The 18,332-nt window shown below is 41.0% G+C and overlaps 2 protein-coding genes across 4 annotated transcripts in view; one reads left to right on the forward strand and one right to left on the reverse strand.

Annotated features, from left to right (window-relative positions):
- The window catches only part of LOC149221650 (Tetratricopeptide repeat (TPR)-like superfamily protein), a 479,698-nt gene that overhangs the window by 394,305 nt on the left and 67,061 nt on the right, over positions 1-18,332 (reverse strand). For all 3 annotated transcript variants that reach the window (XR_016249380.1, XM_089385168.1, XM_089385167.1), the window contains exon 2: positions 7,835-7,922. Coding sequence is in view for 2 of the 3 variants with exons in the window: in XM_089385168.1 (XP_089241294.1) it covers positions 7,835-7,922 (88 nt within the window). In the remaining variant the exon portion in view is untranslated. The remainder of the gene's footprint in view (positions 1-7,834; positions 7,923-18,332) is intronic.
- On the forward strand, positions 9,779-12,827 carry LOC149221651 (uncharacterized). The gene is made up of 2 exons (XM_089385169.1): positions 9,779-12,352; positions 12,475-12,827. Exons 1-2 carry the CDS (start codon positions 10,166-10,168, stop codon positions 12,676-12,678), a joined length of 2,391 nt encoding a protein of 796 aa, XP_089241295.1. The 5' UTR covers positions 9,779-10,165; the 3' UTR covers positions 12,679-12,827.

Raw genomic sequence — 18,332 nt, forward strand, 5'->3', positions numbered from 1 at the left:
ATCACTCCTCCTCTGTTGCCTTCTGCTAAGGAACAGCTTTGTCTCTCAGGACAGCTATTTCTGCTGCAAATTTTCTGATTTAGCTCGTGCCTTCAATTCTCCTGTGATCTGCAACCTTCTGATACCATGTTGAAATTTCTAAGTCTAACTCGTTAGAAATTCTTTCTGCCTTATCTAGTTTATTTCACCTACTTGTTCATTCTTTTACAAGTTATTTAACCATATAAATACTGAAAATAAACACAAATGCAGTCTCAACCATATACAGATCATCAACCGAAAATAACAGACAAACACACAAGGGACATCGTTATTTTTGGACAATCGTCCCCGCAAAAACTCAACTTGGGAAAATCGTTGCAACAGTTCTGAGGGTTTTATTATTAAGCAACTTTCTTGAGTACAACTAAGGTGCCAAACTGGCTCACCCAACAAAGATATCTATCTGACAATAGTTACCTCTCTTCGGAAGTAGATAACTAGCAAGTTTGCTCCACAAAAATCTCCTTTACGTCACTCTGAAGCCCCCTGCGTCAGCCTTCTGCTGCTCTGCGCTAGCTCTCTAGCCTTCTGCGTCACCCACGCAGGCCCTGCTAGCCTCTGCGCAGTCACCCTGGCCCTCTACGTGGCTTCTGCATAGCCTCCTCTGCCTCAGCGCTGATCCTTCGGCACTATCTCTGCCTCTCTGCTATGCACTCACTGCCCCTCGCTGCAACTCTAATCACTTGTTCGAATTTTCTCAGCAAACCCCGCTCCAGAAAATCGAACTAACTGATCAATTTTGGTGTATCTCCAACTGACCCTCAAGCCTCCTCTTATAATTTTTCTGTTGAGTCTTCAATGGCCGAGATTAAATCTCTAATCAACGGCTAAGATTAGATTTGGCTTGATCCATGTCATTTAGAACATTCTCACCCAGTTTTATATTAATACCCATTAATATTTTAATTTTCCTAAGTTTAGACTTAGGAACTCCATTAAAAATATTAATTATTTTAATATCTCTCTAACCGTGTGGAATTTCCCCAAACCATTTCTAGGTCTTGGAGATCTCATGTGCTTTAGCCTCTCCACCAATTTTCATGGCTAAATCACATCCGATGCTACCCCAAATCAACATAAAATGCCACGATGACCTATTTGTAGCAGTGAAACCCTAGAATCCAAAGCTCTGATACCAAATGTTATGCAACCAACTCACAAAATAGAAGAATAGATAGTTCAATGACTTCAAAATTAGCCTCTTCGAGGGGGCAACCTCCTTTACATTACACAAATGAACAATTCTTGGATGATACAAATATAAGGCCTCCTTTCTATATATAGGAGTCTAAGGGGTCACAATATAATCAAAGCCTACATAACAATAATATTGTAAAGGCACAATAATAACAATAGTGGGCTTCTATGGGGCACAATAATAACAATATGGGGACTACATGGGCGCAACAATACAATAAGGGGGTTGCACTAATAACAATAAGGGGCTACACTAGTAGTATAAGGGCTTAACTCTCACTATTGCTACTTTCCCTACTGCTGTAACTCGACATCCTTGCTGCTACTTTCCCTGTTGCTGTAACTCGGCCTCCCTGCTGCTACTCTCCCTGCTGTTGTAACTCGGCCTCCCTGTTGCTGTTATGATTTGGGACTAAGTCGAACTCCCTCCTTGGGCTGGCACTCGAAGTCCACCGAAGCAAGGGTTGAGATCTCCACTCAAAGACACTCGTGTGCTAAATAGCACTTGTAGACTTGGCTTCCGCTCAAGCATGCTATGTCAAAGACAAGTTTCAGAATAGATGAATGAATGACCAAAATGAGTGTCTCTTGCTCTAGCGGGCCTCCAAGATGCCCATGTGGGCCTAGCTCGACTTTCCCCCACCAACTTCGCTCCAATGAGAGCGTACTCCACATGTGGGTCGTAATTCTCCATGGGGTGGCCCCCACGCTCCACTAGAGCCACAATATTTCCCTTCCTTCCTAATGTTTGGGCCCCCACTCAATCTCAAAATTCATGTGGGACCTCTAAACCCACATCTCCTAATTGCAAACATGAAATAAGACAAAATTGGGCAAGATTGATATTTCCCTTAGCAATATTGCTAAGTAAGAATATAGGAACTCCCTCCACACATATTGCATCATGTTTATCAATTTCATACTTGTCATCTATTTCAGGCATCCCCCCTTCCTAGATGAGACTCATTATTCATCCAATCCACAAGTTAGAGAGCAGTTTTGATCGAAACAACTACCAAACTATCATGGTGGGTCATACATTCTCTAAGCTTTATGCCATATAGTATTACACCTACGACTCTATAAGGAGTTGGAGAGTCATCATCATATGGCTCAAGGACAAGCAAGTTTCTAGCCAAACTACCAGATGATTGATCACATTTTCATTCTTCAAGCCATTATTGAGGAGGCTCATCCTCACTCTTCAAAGGTTTACAGTTGCTTTCTATACTTTCGAAAAGCATTTGACACAGATCCAGGGGAGGAATGTTCTAAAGGCTCCGCAACATTGGCATATCCAAGACCCTCTTGGCAGCGACTATGAGACTATACAAGTCAGATTTGGAATGGCTCAGGATGGTAAACAACCTTTCCAACTTCATCCAAAGTGCCATCGGGGTAAAATAGGGATGCCCCTCTCACTTACCCTCTTTGGGATCTATATTGATGAGTTGGAGTCTTTCCTACATGAGCATATCCAAAAGGGGGATGGTTGTCTTCCACACCGAGTGTTGATTTCGATCCTCCTTTCTCACCGAAGACTTAGACTTGTTGGGTTCTATCCCTGAGGGCTTGTAGAGATAGATCGACGCATTGTCCAGCTTTTGTGACCTTCCACAGTTGACGATCAACCTAGATAAAACCACAATTTTGGTCTTCAATGCATCAAAGGGATCTATTACAAAATTACATTTCTACTACCTAGGTGTCAAGATTGAGATCGCCACAACTTACACGTACCTAGGGTTACAGTTCATGGGGCCTCATTTTGGTATGTGATAGGTCGTCCAGTATCGAATCAGTAAAGGTTATGGTTCCGTGGCCCTCATTGAGAAATAGCGTTCTCAAATTTAATTTCAAGACACCTAATGGAGGCTATTATTAGACCCATAAAAAAAATTCATAGTTTGGGGGGTTGAGCTTATTGCAGACAAATTGGGCCAACTTGGAGAGATTCCATACCCTACTTCTCAGGCACATCATTCGTTGTAACTGGAATCTGGACAGTTCCATAGCGCATTATTTAGGCAAAGTTTAATGTCCACCCATTTTGCCTTGAGGTCATTTCCATTTGGTCTCTATCCTTCATAAAGTCAAGTCTTTCAAAGACTCCGCCACCGAGAGAGAGAGAGAGGTACCCCTATCTTACTCTTTGCTCATTGGACACTCTCACCTCATTTCATCCCCCTTGGATGTGCTCGAGGTTGGTTTTCAAAGGCATCTTGGCTTCTCCAATCACTAATTATCTCCCCAAAGCACATTCCCCATTAAAATTCTCCCTTGATACACCAAGCAATCTCTTGCCAACTCGACAAGAACTGAATCAAGCCATCATAGAGGACATCTCCTGAATGTACATTCAAGTCACTTGGACCTCACCTCTTACGAGCATGGTCTTGAAGAGAGCACTTCTTGGAGCTACGGGATGGCATCATAGTTTTCCCCCCTTACACATGCAGACATTGGATGCATTCGCTTGAGATCTCGCTGGGACAATTCCAAGTTAGATATCATAGACAACAAATAGAGATAGACCACCATATACCATAGTCAAATAGGATCTGCCAAATGTTCCACCTATTGTTAGTTTTTGATTGATTTGGTAGCATTGGGTAGGTGTTATAGTCTTGATTTACATCTAAGAGGCTAAGGAACACGAGATCTCCAAAACCCAAAAAGGGTTTCGCGAGATAAGCTTGTGAAACGCCTTAATTAAATTAATTAGCCATCATTTAAATATTTCCTAAGCCTAACTTAGGAAACGTGGTTAATTAAAGTGAATTAATTAACGAGATTGACTTATGCTCTAGAGACTTCTAGAAAATGACTTGGATTAAATATGAGATGATCTTAGTCGTCAATAAGGATCTAATCGTGGTCGTTGAAGCTCCAGTGAGAGATTATAAGAGCGAGTCGATGGGATGGTGTGAGACACAAGAGGGGAGCAAGTTACCTTGGCAAATCAAGTTATCCAGTTGCAGTGATTTAGAAAGGAAAAGAGTTTGAGCCAAAGAAGGAGAGCATCAGTGATTGACGGAGTAGTAGAGGAGAATTCTGAAGAGTTTCCCAATAGTTTTCCAGTTCTGAAGGCACAGGAAAAGGGAGGTCGAAATTATTTTGCAGAGGTCGAGTAGCTAGTGTGAGCAGCCAGAAACCCCAATGTGAGTGCCAAAAAGTGGGTCGTTTCAATTGCTGAACAATGTGAGTGCCAAAAAGAGGGTCGTTTCAGTTGTTGAAAGCAGGGAGATCACCCGGAAAGCAAAGCGAGTCATTTCTAGAGGCAGAGGGAGGTTGGACAGCTCAATTAGAGCTGAGAAGCATGCAGTACGAATCTCCCAGGCCGGGCAATGCGAATTCCAAGCAGGTTGAGCTGTCGGTGAGAGGTTTCGAGCAGGCTAGAGGGAGGTTGAATTGATTGTAGAAGGGAGAAAATTTCTGCAATTGATTTGCGAGTACATTTCTGCAGGATTGCCAGTTGTAATAATTTCCACATTACTGCATAATAAAATAAACCCTCATCTGCTACATCGGTTTTCCCTTTGGGGTTTTTCCGAGGGTGTTAGCCCAAAAATATTGGTGTCGATTTTTTATTGTGTATGCATCTATTTCTCAGCTCCTGATTTTATTTTCCACAACATATTTTTATGGTGAAGATTGCAATTGTGAATTATTTGTTTATTGTCGTAAAAAATTAAACTGATAACAATTAGGAGAATAATTCCAGTGATTGCAATCAAGGAATTTTCAAACCTATAAGAACCAGAGACAGAGATGCACCTAATTTTGAGGTGTCCCCTATATTATGAGATCAAAGGACACTATCACTATCTATATCGAGATTCGAGGAGCTCCCTATCTACCTTCCTTAAGTACCAAGACTAGTGATGCCTATCCCTCTTCATCAGGGAGATTTTCAACCACAAATCTCAGTTCCTGCACACCATGCCTTGCCTTGGGATGACCAAGACGATCACCTCATACTTTCATGTGGATCCATTAGATTAGAACCACAAGCAATGAGCAGAAGTTTAGGATGCGCCATACAATAAAAGGGTGAGATCTCAAGTCTTTTATCAGCCTCCCCCTATGGGGGATCGATGGATATCTGCAAGACCAATTCGACTTCACCGAACCATACATAAGTTCACATGTCCTCAAAGCACAAAAGGGGCCAACTCCAAACTGTTCAAGAGAAAGACACCCCCAACCTGTCTGATTACCTCCCACGACAATAGAAGTAGCCAAAGATCTCTTCAAGTATCCCTCGCTCCTACATCCCCCCAAGCTCATATATTCAGACCCACTATTGGTTCCAGGGGACTTCGACAATGAGCTAGTGCCCAGTTTGCCTCCCTCAACAACAATCATTAGACTTAGGAGCCCTTGACATATTTTATCTCTATCACCAAATATTCCTATCTCACTCATTCTTTCTTGGCAGGTTACTAATTATTTTGTATTGTGCCATGATCTTTTATATGTGTGGCATGGCAACACTACCATTGGTTTCTTTCTTTCTTTATGTTATTTTCACCATTTTTAGGAGTTGCACTTACACTCCCACATTGTATTCAAACTGATTGTACTCTTCTTTAGTCCCATTGACCTACTTTTGTGGTCATTTGTTGGACATTAATAAAATTATCTTACCTTGTGTCCCCAATCACAAGCTTTCGTTAGGAAATCATTCTCCTTTTTTACGTCACCATCTACAATTGTTCTCATGGTTGTGTTGCCTTTATATGTGAACATATATTCATCCACATACATCTCATTCTTTCATGTTAAGGTACCGCATGCCCTCCTACTAAATATACTTCATGCACTACATGTCCTATTACATGTCTTTTTCTCACATATACTACTCTTGAAACCTAACCTTGTTGTCTGTTGTGCCATCGTTATAGTGCACTTTGATGATTTTTCATGATATTCTCCACAAACAAGACATCCATTTTGGACAAAAAGTCCTCTTCAAACATGAGTTTGACCACAAGTAGGATGTCTACACTAAGTAGGAAATCCTCTTCCTCTTAGCCATCCACACACATAGCATTTGACTCAAATAATAAGTCATCCCACTTGGACAATTCATCCTTAACAAATGTTAGATCACTATGCTGTAAGCACCATTCATGAAATAATACGTCCTTATGCACTCAGGGAACAAGGTTGTGGTTGAATGGCAAGAGTGGTAACATTTCAAACAGCCAACTAGCATTCCAATCCCCTCAAGGCATGTTTCCTGCCTTCATATAGTCACAACTTCTAGGTTGGTGACTATATCAAAGAACGATGGATTGTGGTTCAACCTTCAAGGCGTAGTTCACCCTTCGTGGACTAGTTTGCCCTACGTAAAGGGGGTCGTGAATAATTTTTCCTATGGAACAATGAAGCATCAGTTACAAGGAAAAGAAAACATAACACACCAACGTTGTAACAACAAGATGTCCATCCCACATACCCCTTGAGTGAGGCGATAACCATGGGAAACAAAAAGCTCTCCCATGTGGCTAAAACTCACATGTTCAATGTCATTCAATGTTCATCACCCAACTCCCATCCAGAGTTGAGCTCAAAAATTGCAGTTCTACCAACTTATTATATCCATTCTTACTCAATAATCAATACAAGGGGATTTGTGTAGCGAACAAGAATAAGAGCTTTTAGATTACCTCAATAAAACTAAAATACAAGAGGATAATCAAGGGGGATACCTCGCGAACATCTCTCCTTATACCTCCTAGAATACAAGAAAGAGAGGATGAAAACATGAAATACAATAAAAGGAAATGAAAGTTGAAACCATAGAAGCTACAAACATAGTATTTTAACAACATTATCTATGGCCAAGAACTAAGGCTTCTCATGATCCATGTACAAGATGGGAATCATGAAATAAAGTTATGAACACAAAAACAGACGTCTCATATACTACAGTAACAAGTAAAGAAAATTAAAATAATATAGTGCCTTTGCCAATGTCTTTCACAGGAATAAATATATTGAAATTTTGTAATTTTTAGCATTTCAAACAGATGAATAAAGCATGGTAAGATAGCTCCTAAACCAAGGGGAAGCTCCCAAAGATTATATATATGCCAAGCAAATCTTCTAATAGAGACGAAGGATAAAATCAGAAGAAATGATTTTGAGAAATAGAAAAATGCAAAACAATACAATTTTCACAGAAGAATGTTCAAAGAAAGAAATCTAAGGCAAGTGTACACCTAAATGGATGAATATAACCATATGTAAAGAGAAACCAAACTTGTCTTGCTTTCTAAAGAAGATAATTCAAGACTGCAGAAAACCACATAACACCAAAAGCATGTCGCAAACTATCTAGTGTTAGAATCTTAAACGGCAATAACAATATACTTTTATGAATAAGAAATATTTCAGTCTAGAAGGAAGAAGAGAAAAAAACTCATTAGAACTCCTTGATGAAGAGCAAATTTTTACAAGTATACTCTAACCATGCAACAAGAAACTAGTTAAGAGGGATACAACAAAAAAATTGGATCCTCGTGAAGGGCATTGTAATTCGCTTCAAACAGCAAAATAAATACAATCTAAATAACTCTAGTCATACCTGAGTGCCAATCCGGCATCCTTCAGTTTAATACACTGTTTAATAATGAATATTGGTTCTACAAAATCCTGAACACGAAAAAGGCAATCTGGAGCAATAGGCGGAAAACAAATATCAGCTTTTTGGAAAACATAATCTCCAAGGAAAACTTACCATGCTAGACCATTCCCCTAAATGACCATTTTCATATATAAGCCATAAAATCTAAATATATCTATGTGACAAACTTAAGACCCTGTATACATTTTAAAATGGTTGCAATGGAACATGCTTAGCCTAGAAAATTTCCAGGATAGAATTACTGGATTTTAGCTAAGTAAAAGACCTATGATGTTGTTTTGCAAATCTGAAAGGCTGAAACTGCTCATACAGCAACTGCATGTAAAATTATTTTAACTTGGACAAAGTGTACTTAAGGTAATGGATAGTGTTGGTAACTGACCAGAGAACTAAAAGGTCAATCCCCATAAATTACTACATTCACAGAAAATGCAGACTCCACATTCACTTTCATGTTTGTTTCCAGTGCCAAGAATCGGATCCCCCAGAGGGCGGTTTCACCTACCTTGATTTTGATGGTTTGTTAAAGTTCAGTATCTTCATTAACTGCATAAGGTCAAATAAGTATCTATAATTCATATGTTTCATTGTCACTGTACAGTTAACGGGAAAGAGTGCCCAAGCTTCAATTCTAATTTTAGGTATGTTCTATGCTTAGAGCAAATTATTTCAATTTTACAGTTAGCTCAATATCTTTTCCAGATTAGCAATCACATCAGCATTAAAGTAAATTGCAGATAGAACATAATCATAGATCGCAGAAGACAAGCCAAGACAAGAGGGCACAAGATGTGGCGCTAGCCAAGGACAAACCCCAATGTGGGGAAACCCTTGATCAATTCTTCTTATATGTTCTTCAATAGTTCAACACAGAGAGAGAAAGAGATAGTACATTTACAACAGAAGCCAATACTTTGACTTATCTAAATAAGAGCATAGATCATCTCTAAGAAGATGATACATGAGGTAGCTAAACTCAATTGAAGACATGCTGCTTCAACTGATTCTCCCAAGTGACTCCATCACCATGCTGCACCTATCATTGTGCTACTCTTATCACCATGCTGCACCTCACTGTGTTGCATCATGCTGCACCCATCATGCTTCACTAATCATGACTGTACCCATCACTGTACTGCATCATGTACTTGCTGTCCCATGTGCCATTGCCGCACCATGTTGTCATACTGCTTGTCCCAATGTTTAGCACTGGTGTACCTTGCTGCCACACATGCTGTCCCAAAGTTTAGTATTGTTGTACCTTGCCGTCACACATGTTGTCCCAATGTTTAGTACTGCTGTACCTTGCTATCACACAAGTTGTCCCAATGTTTGCTACACCAAGCACCATTGCTTAGCTGTCCCCTTTACCATGCTCCAACAAGAACCATTGCCTAGCTGTCCCATTTTCCATGCTGTACTAAACACCATTGCCTTGCTGTCCCATTGAAATGTTGTACCTTGCTGCTCTCCTAATGATTTTGCAGCACCATGCTAATGCTGCTGTCCCATTGTAGCCTTGCTGTACCATGTCATAGCTTGTTGTCCTATTCAGGGTTGCAGGAATCGCCCCCCCCCCCCCGGATCCTAACCCGGAACCGCGACCCGTGCGGAAGCGTTCCGGAATCGACAGAGGAATCGCGATTCCGATTTTTAGGTTGCGCGCTTCCGCATTTTTGAAACGACTCCTGCCAAATGAGGTTGCGGCCCCCCGGAATCGCGCTTCGGCATGCGGTTCGGGCATGAGGTGGCGCCACGCAACCTGCCCGGAAGCGCACGCCACCCGCACGCCACCCGGGCGCAACCCGCACGCAACCCGCGGATATCAAATTTTTTTTTTAATTTCATTTAAAATCTAACTTAACTAAGCATGAGGGGGTGGGTTAGGGGTGGGTTAGGGTCACTTTAGGGTGAGTTTAGAAAAGAATAAAGCCCCCATTCTCTTCTCATTTTCTCACTTTGAGTTTATGAGAGTTGGAGAAGAGAAGAGAGGAGAGGAGAAGAGAAGAGAGGAAAGGAGAGGAGAAGAGAGGAGAAGAGAGGAGAGCTTGGAGGAGTGAAGAAGGAGGAGCTAGGAGAAGGAGGAGGAGCTTGGAGCAAGAGCTTGGAGGACTTCATCTACAAGAGCTAAAGAGGTAAGTTCAAACCCCAAACTCCCTTGTTTTTTTGAAAAAAAAATTGTATTTTTCTCCTCCCTCTCCTACTCTTTCCCATTGTTTCTACTTGCTCCTTTATTTACAGGTTGTCCACCACCTATATCCATATTCCAAGATGGTGTTCTTTTGGCTTCTATGTATCATTCCACTCTTGGTTTTAATGATGGCAAGGGTGAGGAATAGAGGGGAAGAGGAAGGGGATGAACTTGGTGACCCAATGTATGATGAGGAGGAAGGGTTTGAAGAGGAAGGGGATGAACTTGAAGGGGACACTGAAGCACAAGATGGGAAAGGTACATCAAATCCCTTGTGGAACTATGTGACCAAACTTGAAGGGGGAAAGGGTGGTGGATCTTACAAATTTTTGTGCCCTCATGGTTGTCATGGAGGAAAACCATATACGGGTTCATATACCCGTCTGAGGAGGCATCTTTGTGGGGTGCTGGACAGTGATGAAAAAAAGGGTTCTGTGGGGGTAACCATTTGCCCAAACATTTCAAGTGAACAAAGAGAAAAATACATCCAAATTGAGATGGCTGCACAACGAAAAAACAAGAAACAAAAAACTCATTCTGAATCAAGTGCAACCTCTAAATTTGGTAGTTGCCCATCTCCTCATGGTACTTTTGCAACCTCTGGAGGTAGAAAAACAATAGGGGATTTCCTTAATGTTGCTGGGAGGGATGATGTGGATGGAAAGATAGTCCGTTTTCTTTGTGCTTGCGGTGTACCATTCAATGTGCTTCGCTCTCCCTATTGGCATGAAATGGTAAAGGCCATCAATGAAGCCCCAAAAGGATACAAGGCCCCCAACTATGAGAAAGCTAGAACAGTGTTATTAGAAAGAGAAAAAGCTAAGGTTCAAAGAGCTTTGACACGTTTTACACATGAGTGGGTGGATTCTGGGGTATCCATTGTATCAGATGGGTGGACAAATATTAGAAACCAACATTTGATAAATGTTCTTGGTGTTTCTTCTAGTGGTGCAGTATTTATTGCATCTCATGACTCCTCCTCCATCAGTGCAACTGCACCAAACATTGCAGATCTCCTATTGAAATCAATCAAAGATGTTGGTCCGAATAATGTGGTTCAAGTGATCACAGATAATGCAGCAAATTGTAAGTTAGCAGGAAAAATTATTGAGCGTACTCATCCACACATCTTTTGGTCTGGGTGCCTGGTTCACACATTGAACCTTTTGATGCATGATATTGTGAAACACAAAGATTGTGGGTGGATTGCTGAGGTTTACAGGAAAGGGAAGCAGCTCATTAAATTCATCACAGGGCATACAAGGGTAAACTACTTCTATGGCACTTACTCCAAGTTGCAATTGCTTAAAATTGCAAAGACAAGATTTGCTAGTTATTACCTCACCTTTAGGCGGCTAGTGAGGGTGAGACAAGCTTTAACTAATCTGGTGTGTGCTGAAACATGGGATGAAATTAACACTGACACAGATGGTGCTAATGAAGTCAAGGACACTATTCTTGACAGTTACTTTTGGTCACAGGTTAAATATGTTTTGCAATTCACCAAACCAATTTATTACATGATCAAGTTTGCAGATTCAGATCGACCAGTAATTGGGGAGGTGTATGAGCAAATGGATAGCATGTTGGGGCAGATTAAAGACATTGTTGAGCCTAGAGATACCACCTTGTACAATTATATTCGTGAAGAGGTGGAAAAACGATGGGATATGCTAAATGTTCCATTGCATGCATTAGCATATGTTTTGACACCTAAATACTATCATCCATCATGGCTTTCAAAACCAGCACCTGGGGGGGGAGTCAGGAAAAAACCACACCAAGATAAAGAGGTTCACGAAAAATATATGGCTGCATTGAGTAGATTAATCCCTGATAATGAGGAGGCTGCATTGGTACGGAGACAGGTGAGCAACTATACGAGCAACACTGGTCCATTTGGGAGCATGCATGCAATTCAAGATCGAGAGCATTTTTCTGCTCTTGAGTGGTGGAACATGCATGGAGGGCCTACTCCACTTCTACAGAGTTTGGCATTGCGGGTGCTATCACAGGTGGTAAACACTTCTTCTGCAGAGAGGTGTTGGAGCTCTTATTCTTTCATCCACAGTGTTAAAAGGAACAGGTTGAATTTAGACCGGGCAGAGAGCTTGGTTTATGTTCATTACAACTTGCGATTGTTGTCCCATTACTGTGAAGATGCAAAGTCTAATAAAGACTTGTTGACTTGGGACAAGAATCCAGAGGAGCCCAATTTGGAGGATGGAGTGTTGCGACTAGAGCAATTAGAGGATTCTCTTATCCAGGTATGTCCATTGTGGTATGAATTTTCCAATTTTCCCTTATAAAGCATTTCTCTAATTCATGTTTTTAATTTTTTTGTTAACTAGTGTTTTTTTTTTTGCATGAATTTTTTGAGCGATTCTAGGATGATGACACGGGTGTTGATATGCCACAACCCCCACCCCCATCTGGTCCCTTGGTTTCTAGGTTCCATGGTTCAACACCAACGGCAGGGGGTTCTTCTTCATCAGTTCCAGTGCCACGACTTACACAGGGACCATCTTCTTCATTGCCACCACGTGGAGGCCCGCCATCACGTTCTATTCGTGGTGGAAGGAGGAGAGATTAGTAGATATATTCACAATCTACTTCTTTTTGTCATAGATTACTCATTAGACTTGTAGACTTGTGAATTTGAATTTTGAACCTTTTTGGCTTGGCGGTGACCAAGTGACATATTTTGTAAACATTATTATTTGAATTTTGGACATGACAAATGTTGACAGTTGCTCACTTGCTAGATAAATCATAATATGCTCTATGTTTTATGTTTTATAATATGCTTAAATGTTTTATGTTTTATAATATGCTTAAAAATTTGATGTATGTTTGTAATAGCTAGAATATAGATGATTGTTGTACATACTAGTAACTACAATGGAATCATGGATGCCATATCTATCTTGATTTATGCAAAAATATGCATGTTTTCATGTCTTCTACAATTAATTTGGTATTTGGGATGTTTGTTTTGAGTATAAATGCAAAAAAATATAAAAATATATATATATATATAGCAGACGCTTCCGCGGACGCTTCGCTTCCTAGATTTTTGGAAAATGACGCTTCCGCGCTCCGCGCTTCCGCTTCGCGCTCCCGCTTCGTGCAACATTGGTCCTATTGCTTTCTCCACCAAGTATCATAGCCTTGCTGTCCCATTTGCTTTCTCCACCAAGTGACCTTGCTGTCCCATGTATCTAGCTGCCAACACACCATACAAACGCTGCTCCAAACAGTTTATATACTGTTGTTCGTGACTGTTCTGGTTAGGGCACTAGGGTAGCCCTAAATTCCTCACACAGTCCTTGAACAACCCTCTGGAAAACTGCGGCACACCCTTAAGAGACACCTCCTTTGCTACGCTGCTGCCTAGGGTCAATATCAGCCCTTAATCTGCCCCTATGCAAGCCTTGCTGTGGTGCTAAGGCCTGCGGCCTAGCACACAGCAGTCCTGTAGCCTTAGGTCCCTCAAAACAGTGCCTAAACCAACAGCGTTTAGCCCTTAAGGGCTTGGCCTAGCACACCGCATACTCGGCCTCCATTACAGCAACTCGGACCCCAAAACAGTCCTCCTATTCCACGTTGTTCCAGCCTCCTTATGCTGCGGCTAGGGCATGTTATAACCCTCCTTGACTGCGGCTAGGTACAGCTCGTTTAGGGCCTCCTCTATAGCGTTATTTCTCCATCCTAGGACTGCGGCTAGGCTCCTTTAGGCAGCATATAGAAGTAGGGTCTCTTCTCTTGAATTGCTGCTAGATCATCCTCCTTAGAACTGTGTTAGGGCTTGTAGAGGGCAGCGTGTAGGCCTCCTTCCCTCCTGCGTCTTAGGGCTACTTCCTCCTAGATTTCTCTCACACTAAAACCCAAGACAAGTGGAGAGAAATCAAGAGAGAAGTGTGTGTGAAATGACTCTCAAGTCATCTCCTTTTATACTAAAACGTTGAGCACATGTGGGTGTTATTTAGTTGCTAGCCGACCTTGACGAATTGTCTTATAACACAAATAAATTCATAACTCCATGAATACTTATCCGAATCGGATGATCTTTAGATCAATCTTACACCTCTCGATGAGAGGGATCCAAGAAAAATATCAGCTGCCATAACTAAGATAACCCACATGGAGTTTGGCCCTAGTTGCCAATTTTAACAATTGTGGAGAGAAATTTATTGGGGAGTTTTCTTACCTCGGTCTATTAGACCATAAAATTTGATTGCAAGAGAAATTGGAGATTTTGAATTGGAGAAACAATGAAGTTGCATGATAGTGGAAGGAATACCAGGCATTAACAGCTGCCATCACAAGGGAGAGAAGAAAATCTTGCCAACAGTATAACATCAAATTGTCAAACTGCAATATCTACAATGTTCATTAACCACATAAGGTCAAACATGTATGTATAATATCATATGTTTCAATATTGAAGTTCAATCAAGGGGGAAGATATTGCTCAAGATGCACTTCTAGTTTTATTGAAAGAATGTTAGAAATTTATTTGGATGATCTTTTTACCTTAGTCTATTAAACCAGAAAATAAGATTGCAAGAGAAATTGGACGTTTTAAATTGGAGAGGAAATGAGTTTTCAAAATAGTGAAAGAAATATTACACATTAATGAGCTCACTGCTCAACTACAATTGTTAGATAAAGGAGATCTCACCTAGAAAATTAGTCACCTATCCAAACATGAGAAGATAAAAAAAGTGATTATATTAATGACCAAATGTGACCAAAGACAGGTCAATAAGACCCAAGACCTTGATAATGCATCCCTAGTAGTTAAAGATTTCAAATGTTGCCTTTGTATATCCATGTAGTCTCAAATCATCGTTGGAGGCATATCTCAGTCCATAATTGATCGTCCCATGTAGATATCTCAACACATGTTTTGCGGCCACCCAGTGAGCATGCAAAGGTTCCACCATGAACTGGCTCAAGGTGTTAATAGCAAAACATATATCTGGTCTAGTGTTGACCAGAAACATCAAAGCCCCAATCAGTTGTCGGTACATAGAAGGATCCACTAGATTTGGTCCCACGGCTTCACCACATAACTTCTTCAAGTTTGCCTCCATTGGTGTGGCTATGGATTTGCAATCCACCATCCCAAATCTCTCCAAGAGTTTGACAACATATTTTCCTTAGATAAGGAAAACTTCTCCAGGTCTCTGCGACACCTCTAAGCCCAAGAAATAGTGCATCAACCCAAGATCTTTCATCTCAAATTTGGAGGCAAGCACCCTCTTACACTGGAGTATCAGAGGCTCTGCTCCTGTCATGAACAAGTCATCAACATATAAAACCAAAATCAAAGGCATACCTTGGTCAACATTGAAGTATAGGCTCGGATCAACATATTTTCTGTTGAATCCATGTAATGTCCCCAATTTTGATTTTTCATCTGAGGGAGTTAATGGAGTTTATTGGGGAGGTGCTAAGCATAGCACAATTTTGTAACTTGAGCATTGGAGACATTTTTGGCATATGGGACTTAGGAGAAATAGAAAATTATTTTGCTAGTGGAATGTGGGGGCCACACCTACAAGAAATACGCACCACTTGGAGAGAAAATCGAATTGCTAAGGGAAGGAGGTCGAAATATTGGATGGAGGGACCCACATGAGGAGGCAAGGAAAAAAATTATAAATAGAAGGAGCATAGAAGCTATTGGGGTCTTTTGTTCACTCATCTATTTCCTTTGTTGCTCAAGTTGTTTAGTTGGGTCACAAGTGTTGCTTAGCACAGAGTTCTCCAAGGGGAGAACTCACCCTTCTTTCGGTGGACTTCGAGTGCCACCCTAGGGAGGCAAGCTATTGCTACTTTGGTGAGAGGGTTTGTGGAGTATTGTAGCACATTTCAGCAGATTCCTTCAGCCAATTCGTACTCCAGGGAGGACGCAGTAGAGAAATCGTACCACTCATTTCAGCTAGTTTCCGAGGGTGTTTTGTCGGGAGAAAATTAGTGGAGTTGCTTGAGGGGGAGTCTAGCCTTTATGGAAAGTTTTGGAGCTGGAGGTGACTATGAAAATTTCTATATAGAAATCCTACTGCAGTGATTAATATTATTTCTTCTACTTATTATCTCATAAATAAGTTATTCACAGTATTCTCACGGCAAATATCAAAATATATTCTATTGCAGCCTTCATAATTAAAACATTGCAAAAAGTAAATGTAAGGAAAAATATTGGCACAAATACAATCACAATACCAGTTATTTTTGGACAATCGTCCCCGGAAAAACCCAATGTGGGAAAACCAGTGCAGCAGATGAGGGTTTTATTATTCTTCAGCAAATTCTCATGTACAAATTACAACCAGCAAAATAGGACTGAGAAATTTTACAGACACTTCTTGACAAAGTTCTACCCCAGGTGAAGCACTTCTTCTTCCTGGGAATCCTTCTGTGTTTCTCTACGTCAAACTTCTCACCCTGGCTCAGCATCAAGCTACCCACGCAGGCTCTGCGTCAATCTGCCTCTGCGTTGCCTCTTTCTGCGTCACCCTATTCCTACTCTGCGCCTTGCTGCCTTGCACTCTCTGAATGTGCTGACGCCCTCTCTTCCTTCCTCACCTGCAACTCTCTCTCTGATTCGATTTTCTCTTGTCGAAATTCGACCAATGAGAAAATCGATCTTACTCGAGTAACTGAGTATTTGCCTCTGGTGTGTTCTACAAGTGCCCATCAAGTCTCCTCTTATAATCCTATCATTGATCAATCAATGGCCCAGATTAGATTCTAATCAATGGTTAGGATCACTTGAATTGATCTCTGCCTTCTTCTAGAAGTTTCACCCACAGTTTAGATTAATACCCATTAATTATTTTAATTTCCTAAGTTTAGACTTAGGGTCCCATTAAAAATATTAATTATTTTAATAAAATTGTCTCCGGGTGGAATTTCCCAAAACGATTTCTAGGTATTGGAGAATGCATGTGTCTAAGCCTCCCGCAAATTTTGAGGCCTAGAGCACATCTGATGCTACCTCAAATCAACAATGATTGCTATTGAGGGGCACGAATTTATCTTCCTAGGGCTTGCACAGGGGGTCACTAGACAGCGTTTTTGTGGAGCTGGGTTCAGCTCTCTTGTGACAGAATTTGATGTGAACACTCTCCCCTACATCCAGGAAAATTTCCTATATCATTCCTGTTGCAGATTGAGGAGAAATAAGGAAAGTTTGCAGCAGATAGAGCCACTGGGGATGCAATTTCTGCGAAGGAGGGTGTACCACCAATTTTGGGTAATTCCGGGAAGTTGGAATTAGCCCAAAAAATTTTTGGGTTTTGTCGATCAGGGGTCAAGGAGTTGGCTCCTAATTTTGCAGAATTTTTGGGGGAGTTTTGGTGCCCCAAACAGCAGAATTATTTGGTAGTCGGTGGGGAGGAATGAGCTGAAATCTTGAGTTCTGGGTGGTCCGTAGAATTTGCCAAAACCATTTCGGGGTTTTTCTGGGTTTGTGGTGGAGAGCCTTGTTGAAAGAAATGTAACTAGGTTCGGTCAACATAAATGTAATTTTGACATTTGTATTTATTCAAGAAAAGAGAATTTTTTTTAATATTATTTGTCAATGAGTTTCTTGCTCATTGAAGTAGGTCAAACACATGTTTAAGTGCTTCTAGGAAGTCAAAAGGTCAATGTATATACGTAAGACTCTTAGAGGGCATGTTACACTACGTATAAGGTCAAAGGAATACCTCCAAGACAAGTGCAAGTCCTCTCCATGCAACAACATCCTCCAAAAGAAGCAAAATGATGAAGAAAGTTCATGTTGGCCTAAAGACAGCAAGTTGGCCTCAAGTCAGCCTAAAGGAGGGTCAATCCACTATATATAGAAGCACCAAGCATCTCTGAAATCAACGAAGGATAGAAGTCGAGAAGGGAGAGGAAAAGACAAGTCTAAAGGGCCTCTTAAGTGTAGCGAAGAAAGGAGAAGATAAAGCGAAGTTGTAGGATTGTTTCTAGGGCTAGAAACAGTCACACGCGAAGAAAGAGAGGGTAAATCTGCAAATATCTCATTATAATCTTCCCCCTCTTTCTAGGAGAATCTCTAGCCACAAACCTTGTTTTGAACTTCTCAATGCTACCATCAATTGCATGTTTGATTTAGTATATCCACTTGGAGGCCACAATAGACTTCCCCTCAGTTTTTGGAACAACGTCCCATCCATCATTTTTCATTATGGACTAATATTCCTCTATCATGGCATCTCTCCAAACTTG

The sequence above is a fragment of the Pinus tabuliformis genome, chromosome Q (genome assembly GCF_031772625.1).
Source record: "Pinus tabuliformis cultivar Carrire ecotype Pingquan chromosome Q, CPIR1, whole genome shotgun sequence".
Lineage (NCBI taxonomy): Eukaryota > Viridiplantae > Streptophyta > Pinopsida > Pinales > Pinaceae > Pinus > Pinus tabuliformis.

Coding starts and splice junctions, on each gene's coding strand:
- LOC149221651 (XM_089385169.1), top strand. CDS start 10,166: ATGGTGTTCTTTTGGCTTCTATGTATCATTCCACTCTTGGTTTTAATG. Junction 12,353..12,474: donor TAGAGGATTCTCTTATCCAG/GTATGTCCATTG, acceptor GAGCGATTCTAG/GATGATGACACGGGTGTTGA.